Source organism: Eschrichtius robustus, chromosome 3 (assembly GCF_028021215.1).
Source record: "Eschrichtius robustus isolate mEscRob2 chromosome 3, mEscRob2.pri, whole genome shotgun sequence".
Lineage (NCBI taxonomy): Eukaryota > Metazoa > Chordata > Mammalia > Artiodactyla > Eschrichtiidae > Eschrichtius > Eschrichtius robustus.
In genome coordinates, this window is record NC_090826.1 from 98,036,658 (window position 1) to 98,053,280 (window position 16,623).

At 40.1% G+C, this 16,623-nt stretch overlaps 1 protein-coding gene across 1 annotated transcript in view; it reads left to right on the forward strand.

Moving 5' to 3' along the window:
• The window catches only part of CHI3L2 (chitinase 3 like 2), a 41,868-nt gene extending 25,245 nt beyond the window's left edge, over window positions 1-16,623 (forward strand). Inside the window, 7 exon segments of the mRNA XM_068537560.1 lie at window positions 10,256-10,347; window positions 10,350-10,405; window positions 10,945-11,069; window positions 11,522-11,651; window positions 12,925-13,107; window positions 15,566-15,682; window positions 16,480-16,623. Coding sequence (XP_068393661.1) covers window positions 10,256-10,347; window positions 10,350-10,405; window positions 10,945-11,069; window positions 11,522-11,651; window positions 12,925-13,107; window positions 15,566-15,682; window positions 16,480-16,623 — 847 coding nt within the window.

A 16,623-nucleotide genomic window follows, 5' to 3' on the forward strand; every position in this document is an offset into this window, starting at 1 on the left:
TGGGGGAAGGGGGAAAAAAGAAGGTATTAGTCAAGTGTACAAAGTTTTCATTACACAGATGTGTATGTCCTAGAGACCTATTGTACAGTATATATAGTTAACAACATCGTAGACTTAATTTGTTATGAGAATAGATCTTAAGTGTTCTTATCACAATATAATAATAATAATAGGGCTGGAGGAGACTTTTGGAGATGATGGATAGGTTTAAGGCATTGATTGTGGTGATGGTTTCATGGGTGTATACTTATCTCCAAACTCATCAAGTTGTATATATTAATTATGCACAGCTTTTTATATGTAAAAATGAAATAAAATACAACAGAAAAACATGACCAAGCCCAAGTTCTTCTCTAATTCACAGATACATTTTTAAGAGTGTTATCTTGTTCCAGGGCACATCCAAGCACTTTAAAAAGGGACATTTATTGTGTTTTCTTCCTGATCACAAAAGTACTGCATGATCATTAAGGAAAACGTGGAAATTACAAGGCCTCTGGATTCTTTGATTGCACCAAAGGGAAAGCCAAGCATCCTTCTCCATCCTGTCCTGTTCTCAGGATCCAAGTCGTATCCTTCTCCATCCTGACCCCCTCTCTTCATCCAGGGATGCTTCAAGAACTCATTTAACCTATTGGTCAATTAGTATCTTAAAGGTCAACTCAATATAAACTCCTCCAAAATTAAAACTATTGCTTTTGGTGTACACTTTGCCCCTCTACAACATGGCATGATGAATGTTAGCTTTAATATTCTATGATTTGGTAGCCATAAAAAATGACTCCAGTTCACATTTTCTTTTATTTTATTATCTTGGGGCTATATTTCACATCTAACTCATCTGAGAGGCTCCCTTTAGATGTGGACCCATGCAGAAGAAAATGTTCTCAAGAAATGCATGTGGCATAATATAATGTTATATATTTTAAAAAGCAGAAACAAAAGTGTATATGAGATGTGCTACAATGTTAAACTGCACAGATTCATCAACGAACAGAATATAGGGACAGAGAATAAAGAAACTTACCTAGTAAGTTTGCTACCTGAAAGTGGCATTTCAAATCAGTTAAGAAAAGATGAATTTTTAATAAATAATATTAAAGCATGTAGCTAACTATTTGGGAAAAAAACTCCATCCACATGCATTAAAGAAAAAATTAACTCCATATAGGTCAAAGATCAAAATGTAAAAAATAAATGACAAAGTGTTAGAAGAAAACGTAAGTAATTTTAAAAAATATAATCTTGGGTTTAAAAGGCCTGTTTGCTTAAGCAAGATACCAAAGCCAGAACTCATAAAAAAAAAAAAAGATTGATTTTAACTACATATAAGTTAAAAACATTGTGGGCAAAAGCACCACAAACAAAATTTAAAAAAAAAAAAACTAAGAAAATATATTTGCAACACATTTGACAAAGCTCTAATACACTTTATATATAAAGTCAGGGCGAGATAGCCTCAACCACCAGAGGGCAGACAGCAGAAGCAAGAAAAACTACAATCCTGCAGCCTGTGGACCAAAAACCACAGTTACAGAAAGACAGAGAAGATGAAAAGGCAGAGGGCTATGTACCAGATGAAGGAACAAGAAAAAACCCCAGAAAAACAACTAAATGAAGTGGAGATAGGCAACCTTCCAGAAAAAGAATTCAGAATAATGATAGTGAAGATGATCCAGGACCTCGGAATAAGAATGGAGGCAAAGATTGAGAAGATGCAAGAAATGATTAACAAAGACCTAGAAGAATTAAAGAACAAACAAACAGAGATGACCAATACAATAACTGAAATGAAAACTACACTAGAAGGAATCAATAGCAGAATAACTGAGGCAGAAGAACGGATAAGTGACCTGGAAGACAGAATGGTGAAATTCACTGCTGCAGAACAGACTAAAGAAAGAAGAATGAGAAGAAATGAAGACAGCCTAAGAGACCTCGGGGACAACATTAAACGCAACAACATTTGCATTATAGGGGTCCCAGAAGGAGAAGAGAGAGAGAAAGGACCAGAGAAAATATGTGAAGAGATTATAGTCGAAAACTTCCCTAACATGGGAAAGGAAATAGCCACCCAAGTCCAGGAAGCGCAGAGAGTCCCATACAGAATAAACCCAAGGAGAAACACGCCGAGACACATAGTAATCAAAGTGGCAAAAATTAAAGACAAAGAAAAATTATTGAAAGCAGCAAGGGAAAAACGACAAATAACATACAAGGGAACTCCCATAAGGTTAACAGCTGATTTCTCAGCAGAAACTCTGCAAGCCAGAAGGGAGTGGCATGATATACTTAAAGTGATGAAAGGGAAGAACCTACCACCAAGATTACTCTACCCAGCAAGGATCTCATTCAGATTTGATGGAGAAATCAAAAGCTTTACAGACAAGCAAAAGCTAAGAGAATTCAGCACCAACAAACCAGCTCTACAACAAATGCTAAAGGAACTTCTCTAAGTGGGAAACACAAGAGAAGAAAAGGACCTACAAAAACAAACCCAAAACAATTAAGAAAATGGTCATAGGAACATACATATCGATAATTACCTTAAACGTGAATGGATTAAATGCCCCAACCAAAAGACACAGACTGGCTGAATGGATACAAAAACAAGACCCATATATATACTGTCTACAAGAGACCCACTTTAGACCTAGGGACACATACAGACTGAAAGTGAGGGGATGGAAAAAGATATTCCATGCAAATGGAAATCAAAAGAAAGCTGGAGTAGCTATACTCATATCGGATAAAATAGACTTTAAAATAAAGAATGTTACAAGAGACAAGGAAGGACACTACATAATGATCAAGGGATCAATCCAAGAAGAAGATATAACAATTATAAATATATATGCACCCAACATAGGAGCACCTCAATACATAAGGCAACTGCTAACAGCTATAAAAGAGTAAATTGACAGTAACACAATCATAGTGGGGGACTTTAACACCTCACTTACACCAATGGACAGATCATCCAAAATGAAAATAAATAAGGAAACAGAAATTTTAAATGACACAATAGACCAGATAGATTTAATTGATATATATATAGGACATTCCATCCAAAAACAGCAGATTACATGTTCTTCTCAAGTGCGCACGGAACATTCTCCAGGATAGATCACATCTTGGGTCACAAATCAAGCCTCAGTAAATTTAAGAAAATTGAAATCATATCAAGCATCTTTTCTGACCACAACGCTATGAGATTAGAAATGAATTACAGGGGAAAAAACGTAAAAAAGACAAACACATGGAGGCTAAACAATACGTTACTAAATAACCAAGAGATCACTGAAGAAATCAAAGAGGAAATAAAAAAATACCTAGAGACAAATGACAATGAAAACACGACGACCCAAAACCTATGGGATGCAGCAAAAGCAGTTCTAAGAGGGAAGTTTATAGCTATACAAGCCTACCTAAAGAAACAAGAAAAATCTCAAGTAAACAATCTAACCTTACACCTAAGGAAACTAGAGAAAGAAGAACAAACAAAACCCAAAGTTAGCAGAAGGAAAGAAATCATAAAGATCAGAGCAGAAATAAATGAAATAGAAACAAAGAAAATAATAGCAAAGATCAATAAAACCAGAAGTTGGTTCTTTGAGAAGATAAACAAAATTGATAAGCCATTAGCCAGACTCATCAAGAAAAAGAGAGAGAGGACTCAAATCAATAAAATCAGAAATGAAAAAGGAGAAGTTACAACAGACACCGCAGAAATACAAAGCATCCTAAGAGACTACTACAAGCAACTTTATGCCAATAAAATGGACAACCTGGAAGAAATGGACACATTTTTAGAAAGGTATAACCTTCCAAGTCTAAACCAGGAAGAAACAGAAAATATGAACAGACCAATCACAAGTAATGAAATTGAAACTGTGATTAAAAATCTTCCAACAAACAAAAGTCCAGGACCAGATGGCTTCACAGGTGAATTCTATCAAACATTTAGAGAAGAGCTAACACCCATCCTTCTCAAACTCTTCCAAAAAATTGCAGAGGAAGGAACACTCCCAAACTCATTCTACGAGGCCACCATCACCCTGATACCAAAACCAGACAAAGACACTACAAAAAAAGAAAATTACAGACCAATATCACTGATGAATATAGATGCAAAAATCCTCAACAAAATACTAGCAAACAGAATCCAACAACACATTAAAAGGATCATACACCACGATCAAGTGGGATTTATCCCAGGGATGCAAGGATTCTTCAATATACGCAAATCAATCAATGTGATACACCATATTAACAAATTGAAGAATAAAAACCATATGATCATCTCAATAGATGCAGAAAAAGCTTTTGACAAAATTCAACACCCATTTCTGATAAAAACTCTCCAGAAAGTGGGCATAGAGGGAACCTACCTCAACATAATAAAGGCCATATATGACAAACCCACAGCAAACATCATTCTCAATGGTGAAAAACTGAAAGCATTTCCTCTAAGATCAGGAACGAGACAAGGATGTCCACTCTCACCACTATTATTCAACATAGTTCTGGAAGTCCTAGCCACGGCAATCAGAGAAGAAAAAGAAATAAAAGGAATACAAATTGGAAAAGAAGAAGTAAAACTGTCACTGTTTGCGGATGACATGATACTATACATAGAGAATCCTAAAACTGCCACCAGAAAACTGCTAGAGCTAATTAATGAATATGGTAAAGTTGCAGGATACAAAATTAATGCACAGAAATCTCTTGCATTCCTATACACTAATGATGAAAAATCTGAAAGAGAAATTATGGAAACACTCCCATTTACCATTGCAACAAAAAGAATAAAATACCTAGGAATAAACCTACCTAGGGAGACAAAAGACCTGTATGCAGAAAACTATAAGACACTGATGAAAGAAATTAAAGATGATACCAACAGATGGAGAGATATACCATGTTCTTGGCTTGGAAGAATCAACATTGTGAAAATGAGTATACTACCCAAAGCAATCTACAGATTCAATGCAATCCCTATCAAATTACCAATGGCATTTTTTACGGAGCTAGAACAAATCATCTTAAAATTTGTATGGAGACACAAAAGACCCCGAATAGCCAAAGCAGTCTTGAGGGAAAAAAATGGAGCTGGAGGAATCAGACTCCCTGACTTCAGACTCTACTACAAAGCTACAGTAATCAAGACAATATGGTACTGGCACAAAAACAGAAACATAGATCAATGGAACAAGATAGAAAGCCCAGAGATTAACCCACGCACCTATGGTCAACTAATCTATGACAAAGGAGGCAAAGATATACAATGGAGAAAAGACAGTCTCTTCAATAAGTGGTGCTGGGTAAACTGGACAGCTACATGTAAAAGAATGAAATTAGAATACTCCTTAGCACCATACACAAAAATAAACTCAAAATGGATTAGAGACCTAAATATAAGACTGGACACTATAAAACTCTTAGAGGAAAACATAGGAAGAACACTCTTTGACATAAATCACAGCAAGATCTTTTTTGATCCACCTCCTAGAGTAATGGAAATAAAAACAAAAATAAACAAGTGGGACCTAATGAAACTTCAAAGCTTTTGCACAGCAAAGGAAACCATAAACAAGACGAAAAGACAACCCTCAGAATGGGAGAAAATATTTGCAAACGAATCAACGGACAAAGGATTAATCTCCAAAATATATAAACAGCTCATTCAGCTCAATATTAAAGAAACAAACACCCCAATCCAAAAATGGGCAGAAGACCTAAATAGACATTTCTCCAAAGAAGACATACAGACGGCCACGAAGCACATGAAAGATGCTCAACATCACTAATTATTAGAGAAATGCAAATCAAAACTACAATGAGGTATCACCTCACTCCAGTTAGAATGGGCATCATCAGAAAATCTACAAACAACAAATGCTGGAGAGGGTGTGGAGAAAAGGGAAGCCTCTTGCACTGTTGGTGGGAATGTAAATTGATACAGCCACTATGGAGAACAATATGGAGGTTCGTTGGAAAACTAAAAATAGAATTACCATATGACCCAGCAATCCCACTACTGGGCATATACCCAGAGAAAACCGTAATTCAAAAAGACACATGCACCCGAATGTTCATTGCAGCACTATTTACAATAGCCAGGTCATGGAAGCAACCTAAATGCCCATCAACAGACGAATGGATAAAGAAGTTGTGGTACATATATACAATGGAATATTACTCAGCCATAAAAAGGAAAGAAATTGAGTCATTTGTTGAGACGTGGATGGATCTAGAGACTGTCATACAGAGTGAAGTAAGTCAGAAAGAGAAAAACAAATATCGTATATTAATGCATGTATGTGGAACCTAGAAAAATGGTACAGATGAGCCGGTTTGCAGGGCAGAAGTTGAGACACAGATGTAAAGAATGGACATATGGACACCAAGGGGGGAAAACTGCGGTGGGGTGGGGATGGTGGTGTGCTGAATTGGGCGATTGGGATTGACATGTATACACTGATGTGTATAAAATTGATGCCTAATAAGAACCTGCAGTATAAACAAACAAACAAACAAAACAACTAATACTAAACTTTCATTGGGTTATTTGCATGGAAATATGTTAATATAAATGTTTCAGACATTACATGAAATTTCTAAAAATCTTATATTTGTATTTGTATGGAAATATGTATGGAAATATGTTAATATAAATGTTTCAGACATTACATGAAATTTCTAAAAATCTTATATTTGTATTTGTATGGAAATATGCATGGAAATATATTAATATAAATGTTTCAGACATTACATGAAATTTCTAAAAATCTTATATGTTCTGGTATAATGTTATAAGTAATAATCCTAGTTATTACTTTTAAATGTATATCGCAGAAATAACTAATTTTCTTGTCAACTGCATTATTATGAACTTTCATCAAATCTTTAACTGTGGTCATTTTTAAGTCTTTTGTCATTTACAGACAGTTCTGGGTGTACTCTGATGCTTTTGCAAATATGTTCCTATAAAAGGGTTTCATCTTCAAGAAATTCATGGAAAAGACTCTGACAAGTACAGCTTTCTGGTAACTGACTGTACTGCTGAACTGAATGAATAAGCATTTTCAGAACTCTAATGAAAAACTGATGAACTCATAAAAGTGCTAACAAAAGATCAAGATGGAAAAAAAATTAATTACATGGGACTGAGTGAACTGATGAGGATGAGTATAATTTTTGTGACTTTCTGTCTGAATTAAAAAAAAAAAATCCCACAAGGACTCAGAGGCAAAGAATATACAAATCAATTTTGCACTGCAAAGTAAAGGAGCTGTTACAGTGGAGGATTACTGGACTGAATGTCAATATTATGACATAGTATGAGTGTGTTTCATGTTTGGTAATTGCAATCATTGTTGCTTTTGTTGTGGTCATCCATGTACAATGCTTGGTGTCAGTCTATCTATCTCTTGTAAGAATAAAATACAGTGTGTGTGTGTGTGGAACAAAAAAAAAAAAAAAAGTCAGGGCTAATTTATTTATGGTATAGAGTTCTTTCAAATAAAAAGGAAAATCCAATAGAAAAGTACACAAAAAAAATATGCATGCAGTGCTCTGACAATGAAATGCAAATGATTCATAAATGTAAACAATAACACTCATTTAAAAGAGTGCAAATTAAAACAATGAGGTAACATCTGTCACCTATGAAATTGGCAGAGATAACAAAGTTGAAAGATGTGCAAAGTCTTTGGAAGGCAGTTTTACAATAACTTTCAAAATTTAAAAATTCAAATACCCTTTGACCTATCAATTCTACTGCTAGGGATTTCTCCTAGAGGTAGACTCCTACACATATAAAGAATAGATATTTTCATGGATGTTCATTTTAGCTTTGTTTTAAATAACAAAAGTATCTAGAGATACGCTAAATGTTCATCAATAGGAAATGATTAAGTAAATGAAGGTATAGCCATACAATGGAATGCTATGAAGCCAGTAAAAAGACTGAGTTAGATAGGGACTGATTTGGAAGGATATCTAGGTATATTAAGTGGGAAAAATGTAAAGAAAATGAATATTTTATGCTCCTATTTAGACATAACACTAGATTTCTGAAAAGGTGAACAAGTATGGCTGGTACAGTGAACTAGCAGGACGTATCAGTTAGAATCATCAAAGCAACTTTACTTTTGGCTCTGGTCCCTTTAAGTTTGCTGCTCAGTGGAGATGGTTCTACCCTCTTCCTGGATTTTTCTTCTGACTTGCAGGTAATAAAAGTTCTACAGTCAATATAAGTTACAAACACAATTCAGTTTACTAGCCAGTCCCAGATGATAACCAAGACTCCAAGCTTGACTGAATGTTAAATCTGATCCTCTTCCCCAGCCCAGCCTGCTATGGGATGCTGCTTGAACCCACCTTCCTTTTCTCTTTTCTTGCTTTACTCTTCTGCCCCCTCATTTTCCATCTTGCTGTTTTGATTTCTGAACCAGCTTTAGCCAAAGCCAGGGGAGGGAGAAGAGTGGCAAGAGGAATAGGATAGTTGTAACTTAACTGGTGTGGGCTTAAGAGGGCTTCATGCCTCCAGGGCCTGGCAGATGTTTCAAGCTGACATTTTTCCCTCCTGAGAGAATTTGTGCTTTTTCCTCCAGCCACTGGTTCCCATCTGTCCCTGCTTTTTAGGTATGTCCCTCCAAACAGCAGACTTTCTCTGTTGGGGTCATATTGCTCTTCCTTGGGCAGAATTTAAGATGGATCCAGGCCATTTTTCTTTTCTGCGTGGCCCACGTCTGATATATGAGAAACAGCAGGCTCAAGGCCAGAGAGAAGTCTCCTGGGACTAACACAGAGCAAGAGAACAGAGTCAGGAAAAGTGAGAGGCAGAGACACACCCACAGAGAAAGCCAGGAGACTGGAGAGGTAGTCAGGGAGCAGATCGTGTAGGGCCTGGGAGATCTGGGTTGCTAATTCGTGCCTGGGTTTATTGTTTGGGGAATGTGAAGTCCCTATGAAGTCCAGCTCTGCTTTCACGAAGCTTGCCAAAATGTGATCACTTTGAGATAGATGAGGCAGGATCAGTATCTTCAATCCCAATTTAGAGATGGCCAGACTGAAACCAGAGAGCTAGTTAGTGAACAAAAGGCCACTAGACAGGACTGTGACCTGGGACTTGAACCTAGATCTCCCGACCCTAAGCCCACCACACTGCAAACTGCTTTCTCAAGGGTGTAAGATGTTAAAGAAAACCAGAGCTGGACAGTAATTAAAGAGGTAAAAATAGCTTTTATTCAGGAGATATTATAAGAGGGGAAAGGAGACCTCAGTACTGTACTGGGCTCAATTCTAGATACAGCAGAGGCAAGTGGGGATGTATAGCCAAGGAACAGGTTGCAGGTGTGGGTTGGTGGATGGAAAAAGAGGGAACATTAGAGCTAGGGAGATTCTTGCTAAACTGACTCAACAGAACTCTTGCTGAAGGCAGGCCAGGGTGACCAGATATCACCTGGGGGATGGTAGGGGGAGGAGGAATTTGGTCAAATATTGAAGAAGATCTGATATCAAGGGTGGGGCAGTCTCATTAAACTGACTTAGGATTCTCTTTTTAAACACCTTTATTGGAGTATAATTGCTTTATATTGTTGTGTTAGTCTCTGCTGTATAACAAAGTGAGTCAATTGTATGTATACACATATCCCCATATCCCCTCCCTCTTGTGTCTCCCTCCCACCCTCCCTATTGTCCCCCAAGGTGGTCACAAAGCATGGAGCTGATCTCCCTGTGCTATGCTGATCTCCCTGTGCTATGCGGCTGCTTCCCACTAGCTATCTATTTTACATTTGGCAGTGTATATATGTCCATGCCACTCTCTCACTTCGTCCCATCTTACCCTTCCCCCTCTCCGTGTCCTCAAGTCCATGACTTAGGATTCTTGCTAAAACTGCACTCTGCAAAGATAGGCACAGAAGTCCAATGTCAAAGTCTAGTTGAGAAGAGGGTTCAGAGGAGTCTGGCTAAAGTTTGGTCAAGGAGCGTCTTTGTTAAAGGCATCTCCATTACTCTGCAGAAAAGTCTGCAGAGAACCAAATCTTCCTCTACCCAATCCAATCAATTTTCTGGCCCAACAATCCTTCCTCTCCTCTTTTGTTCCAAAAGAGACAGGGGTTGGGATAGATAAGTGGTGAGAAAATACTGGGGAACGGAAGACTATTTCAGGATTTCTGTGAAAAATATGTTGTGCAATGGCAATTACTTCCTCTTTCCAAGAAACACCTGTATTGCTTCTACCCAGGTTCCACCGCATGGTTGATTCTTCTACATTACGCTTGGAATTTATCAACTCTGTAATCCTGTTTCTGAGGAACCATAACTTTGATGGGCTGGACATAGCTGGATTTACCCAGATCTGAAAGACAACACTAGTTTCACTGTGCTGATTCATGTAAGGAAAACACTGTGGTACCCTTAGTACCTTAACAAATGGAACCCATGGCCACACCAGGAGAAAAAAAGGAAGAGATTGGCTCTGGCTTGAAGACAGTCCCTTCCTTCCAGAAGCCCCCACTGTTGAAGGAAAAGCCCTTGGTCCTAGTTTAGGGCAAGGACAACATCAAAGAACAGAGCCTCCTTACACAATAAACAACACTGAAACAAAGCAACACCCACGTAAAAGATTGTGGGGCCATAGAATCTCCTGAGCACTGAAAGAGTCTCATAGATGGTCTATCAGATAGATTAGAGAATCCATTAGGAGGAAACTCAGATAGTTTTTCCTGGGTACAATGTGACTGGTTGTCCTCCTGCCTAATGTGGAGATTTCCTGACCACAAGGCAGGAGGCATCCCCATGTGGGAATGGGGGGAAAAGATTTGATCTTTCCATCTAATGCTGTTCTAGAAACGTCCTATCAAGCAAGAACTTTAGTGCTGTCCTCTGGGAGGGAAAATTGACCTCTTCTAGGGTTTTTTTTTGTTTTCATAGGAGTTAGCAGAAGCCTTTCAGCAGGACTTTGTAAAATCCACCAAAGAAAGGCTTCTCTTGACTGCAGGAGTTTCTGCAGGGAGGCATATGATTGACAACAGCTATCAGATCAAGGAATTGGTAAAGTAAGTGCATTGGAGCACCCCCTCCATCTCTCTGCCTCCAGCCTGGCCCATGCAAGTGATGCGTGCCAGTATGTCTGAGGGATGAAGGGAAGAGGGAGAGCATGAAGGTCACTATCCTAACCACATCATCCGGGCAGGAACTTTTCCTTTATGGCTTATTTCAATCCTTCTAACAGCACCCAAAGCCCTAAACAAATATGTATACAGTTGACCCTTGAACAAAGCGAGGGTTAACCCACATGTAATTTATAGTTAGCCCTTTGTATCCATGTTTCCTCCACATCTGTGGATTCACCCAACCACAGACCATGTAGCACTGCAGTATTTACTGTTGAAAAATACCCTTGTACAAGTGGACTGTGCAATTCAAACCCACAATGTTCAAGGGTCAACAGTAGTTGCTCCCATCTCTGCTCATCACAGAATCTTTTCCTTTGCTTTTGGCAATCTAGAGAACTGGATTTCATCAACCTCCTGTCCTTTGACTTCCATGGGTCTTAGGAAAAGCCCCTCATCACTGGCCACAGTAGCCCTCTGAGAAAGTAGCAGCTGGACAGAGGGACAAGCTCCTACTACAATGTGGTGAGTTATAAGGAGGAAGTGTGGTGGGACACTGGCTGTGGGGCAAGCTGAGGACAGTGCAGAGTTATTTGTGTCTTGAACTGAGGAGGGGATGTGTTGCCAGAGGGACTCAGGTAACCCTGGAATCTGGTGAGAACAGGGAAAATGCTTTGACCAGGCACAGTAAAATGTCACCAGGAAAATGTCAGAGGACCTCATATTTGAAGCACCCTAAGCTTTGTCTCTGGCCCAAGGTGTCAGCCACCCCAGTCTTCTCTTAATTCTCATCTTTGATACATTTCCTAGTGCCCACATGGATGTACAGGACTTGATACTCTCCTGTGTCTGTCCACATTCCCCATTAATTTGATCTTCAAAATAATCCTTTGAGGTTGGCTGGTCAGGAAGCATTGCTCTCACTTCACAGATGATGAAATGGAAGCCTGGCAAATTAATTGGCTCAAATTAATTGGTTCAAGGTCATGCTGATGTGAAGGTCCTGAAAAGTGGTGGCAAATGAAAAATGCAAGGGAAAAATGTCATTAACAAAACAATTTTATTGTTGTGGTACACATATATAGATGTGTATTCTTAAAATTGGGTGAGAGAAAATGTTGTCTGGGTTGCATATTTCCAGGCCTTCATGTTTAAAATTACAAAATGGGTCAGTCCAAAGCTGGGTATTCTGATTTCTAGTCTGGGGTTTTCTAGAACTCCGTATGATCGTGTCACATCAAGTTCCCTTCATTCCTTCCTCTCCACTGATTATTTTTAAGGATAAGGAGACATATCCTTATCTTCTCTAACCCCTTATTCTGTTCTGGAGGGCAGTAAGGCCCCATCTATCCTCTGACCTCTTACCTAGCCTCTTGGGTCTGATGTCATTGTGAGGCCCCACAGACTAGGGTCTGACAGCCACCTCCCCCCCCCCCCCGCCCACCTTCATCAGTAACACAATTAGCCATAGTGTAGACAAACTCCATAGGCAATTGACTCAAAGGGGAAAGAAAGCTGGTGACAACTTTGATTTCATGTTTTCTAGGTCACTTGCCTGATTTCTTTCGTGACCCATTGTTCAGTTTTCTTTCACGATTAGAAAAAGCTGAATTGGTCTCTTAGTGCTGAAGAGCATTAAGTGCATTAGAATAAGCACTCTGGTTCTGGTGGGACCCTCCATAGTCACTGATGTAGAAAAGGAATCAAGGAGTCACTTCTGTGAATTTGGGCTGGAGGCTCAGAAAGCTGCCACCTTTCTTTCCCAAACACACTGTGCCTCGTCTACTTCTCTTTCTAGGAATATGCTGTGGGATACTGGATAAACAAAGGGATGCCTGTGGAGAAGGTGGTCATGGGCATCCCAATGTATGGACGTTCCTCTACACTGGCCTTTGCAGAAAACACCTTGGGGGCCCCTGCCTCTGGTCCTGGAGCTGCTGGCCCCATCACCAAGTTTTCAGGCTTCCTGGCTTATCATGAGGTACCTGGACCCACCCTGTGCCTTCAGCTGCCCCCTGTCTCTGGGTAGGGGTTCCAGCTTCAATCTGACAATAATAAAGTATCACATCCTGAGTGCTGGGAAGGGAAGTATGGAGTACTATTGGAGCATGTAAGAGAAGCTCCTCCCTCTGACTTGGGAGGGGGTCGGGGAATGCTTCCTGGAGGAAGTGACGTTAGCTGACATCTGGAGAGGAGGTGGAACTAGTGAGGAGTGGGGATGGATGGAGCAGGTGTGGGAGACTGAAAAGGGAGACTGCCCTAGGTTTTTGACTTGGGCAACTATGTGGATGGTAATGCCATTTTTACTGAGTTGGGGTAGGAAGGAGCAGAGTGGGCATTGGTCTCAATCATGAGATCAGTTTTTGGTCATTCTGAGTTTGAGGAGCAAGTGGGACATCCAAATGCCTGTGGGACATATAGATAAAAAGTGAGTGGTTAGGTATATGGGTTTGGATCACAGGAGGTCAGTCTGTGCTAGAGATGTAGATTCTAAAATCATCAGCATAAAGATGGTATTTGAAGCCAAAGCGTGAGACGTGACAAAACCCAAGGACCTCCTGTACCTAAGAGATAGGCAGAAGAGGAGCCCATTAAGGAAACTGACAAGGTCAACAAAAGGTAGGCAGAACCCATACTGTTCTGTGCCAAAGACCTTGGAGAAGAGGGTGTTTCAAGAAGAGAGGAGTGGTCAAATGTGTCAGATTCTGTTCGGAAGTCAGACAGACTTAACATTACAGAGATAACAATCAAAGGTGTTCGGCTGATTAGACTAGCATTTCTTTCTGCCCCTCAATCTGAAAAAAAAAATTTTTTTTTAATGTATAGGAAAACCTAAGAATCAAACAATAATTCAACCAAGAGAAACTCTTGGGACCCTGCCATATCACAAAAACTGGGTACTGTGAGAGCTAGAAATAAGCAATTCTTCATCCTTGTCTCAAAGGGCTTACTGTCAAGGTGGAAAGAATGTAGAATGCATTCATAAAATAACTAGTTAAATACGAGTTTAAAAACAGGATAACTATGGGGAATTCCCTGGCAGTCCAGTGGTTAGGACTCAACGCTTTCACTGCTGAGGGCCCAGGTTCAACCCCTGGTTGGGGAACTAAGATCCTGCAAGCTGTGTAGTGTGGCCAAAAAAAAAAAAACTTAAAAAAAACCCAAAGATAACTATAATAGTTAATAAAATTATGTAGGTATTGCAAAATGAGATGTGATTAAGTGGCCAATGTGGAGGGTCATGAGTTCAAAGATGGGTAACAGGGGAAGAGAGATACATGCTGGCCCTTGAAGGATGGGAAGGAGTTGGATCAGGTAAGGAAAGAATAATATCCTACATCTTGGTTTCCCCTTGGAGTCCTAGTCTAGCCTCTTGTCACTGGCGTGGGCAAGCTATAAACCCATGCTGAGGGACTTGGCATCCACTGAGGTACTCAGTGAGTGTAATGTTCAATTTTTCCTCTCTTCTCACACAGGGGAATGATTAAGGCACCTTGTTCAGTTGGCAAGGGGAAAGGGGCATGGGTCACCATGGTAGTCCTCACTGAATCATTTAATATAAGGGATAAGAGAAGTCAGTGCTCAGAATCTGCTGGTAGGATTTTAGTACGGACCACTGGATACACACTCCCCTATTTCATGGAAACTTTAATTTGATTGTTCAGTTTACCACCCTAGATCATTATAACTTTGACAAACTGGTATTTGCTTAAATATTCAACTTTCCATTCTCTACCCTCTTTGAGGCAAACGTGAGTGTAAATAATCTAAAAAAAGTAAGCAAGATCCAAAATGAGTTTTCTACGTGACCTTAAAATACATTTTTTTCCACTGAAGATTTATCTCTTTTAGTAGCTCTTACTTATGCTAACAGAAAGAGAAAATAGCTGATGATAAAAGTGGGGATCCCAACACAGGCACGTTGGGAAGGGGAAAGGGGAGAGGGAGAGCAGCGGGATTGAATCAGGGATAATCTACAAGGTGGGGGGAATGATGGTGATGGTCATTGTAACGCTACGTATTTATAAAGCACTTTACTGTTTTCAAAGTTCTTTTTTTCCTAACGTGTGTTAGTTCATTTGATCCTAACAACACTATGGTTAGATAGGTGTATAGGAGACATAATTATAATAGTTTCCATTTTGCAAATGAAGAAATGGGAAGATTTACTGGTCAGTGCTGAGGTCTGATGTGGAACTCAAGTACTGTCTGCCCTCTAGCTGTTTGTGGCTCCTCCTGATGAGGACTTAGCACAAAGAATTCCCAAAGGTTCACCTTGGACCATCCATTCTGTATGCTGTATCTGGTCATTTCTCTCATTGATCCCTGGAGTGAAGATTCTGTTGTCCCCAAGACCCTAGTGTCTTACCTGCCCCTTCTATTTCTAAATTTCAAGAAGAACCCATTACTGACCCTCTTGTTCCTCCTTCCCCTGCCAGATCTGCCAGTTCCTGAAAGGAGCCAAGATCACGAGGCTCCAAGATCATCAGGTTCCCTATGCAGTCAAGGGGAACCAGTGGGTGAGCTATGATGATGTGGAGAGCATGGAGACCAAGGTAGGCAGGCAAGAGGCTCTGGGACAGAAGAACACTCATGCGGGTGGGAAATGGGGTGTGAGGTCAAATGCCTTAGTAGTCTGTGTGGAAGGAAAGAAGTCTCTGGGGCTCCATTCTTGGATGGGATCCAGTGGCCTCTGTGGCTCAAACATAGTAGTGACTCTAAGCCACACCTGTGATCACCTATGGTACATGTGGGAGAGGTGGAAAGGACGCAAGGAAAAATTAAGAATAAGGGGAGAAGCGAGGAGTGGAGAGGAGGTAGGAGGAGGAGAAGGGAGAGGGAACAAAGGAGACATTGGTGCCTATATAGAGTAGTTACCCACCCGGTTGATCATCTCAGGACAAACCCTTCCGTCCTTCTCATGGATTACCTCTCTAGGAGACTCCAAATTTCTGAGCCTACCAGTTCTTAGATCTTGCTAAGACCTTTGTTTGCCTTCCAGGCTTAGAGCAGGACAAAGGCATCAATGTAATTGACAACCCAATTGTAATTCAAATCTTGCTAGTGGCTTCCTAGTTCCTACTCCTCATCCCGGAGCCTCTAGTGTTTCAGAGCCTCCAAGAACACTGAACCTAGGGTGTGGTTATTCCATGAGAAGTGGTTAATAGTGGGTGGCCCTCTCTTCATTTTATAAGCCTCCCTAAGCGACCTTTCCCTTCAGGGAATCCATGACTCCATAAGCTATAACTCTACTTCAGCACTCTAAGCTCAAACCCTCATCTGAGCCTGACTTGGGTCTTGGGCCTTTAACAGTCTCTTCTAACCTCTGTATGCCCTTCTGTGCCACCCTCAGGTTCAGTTCCTAAAGAATCTAAACCTGGGAGGGGCCATGATCTGGTCCATTGACATGGATGACTTTACCAGCAAATCCTGCAGCCAGGGCTCCTACCCCCTCGTTCAAGCTGTCAAGGGAAGCCTTGGCTCCCTAGGAAGATAA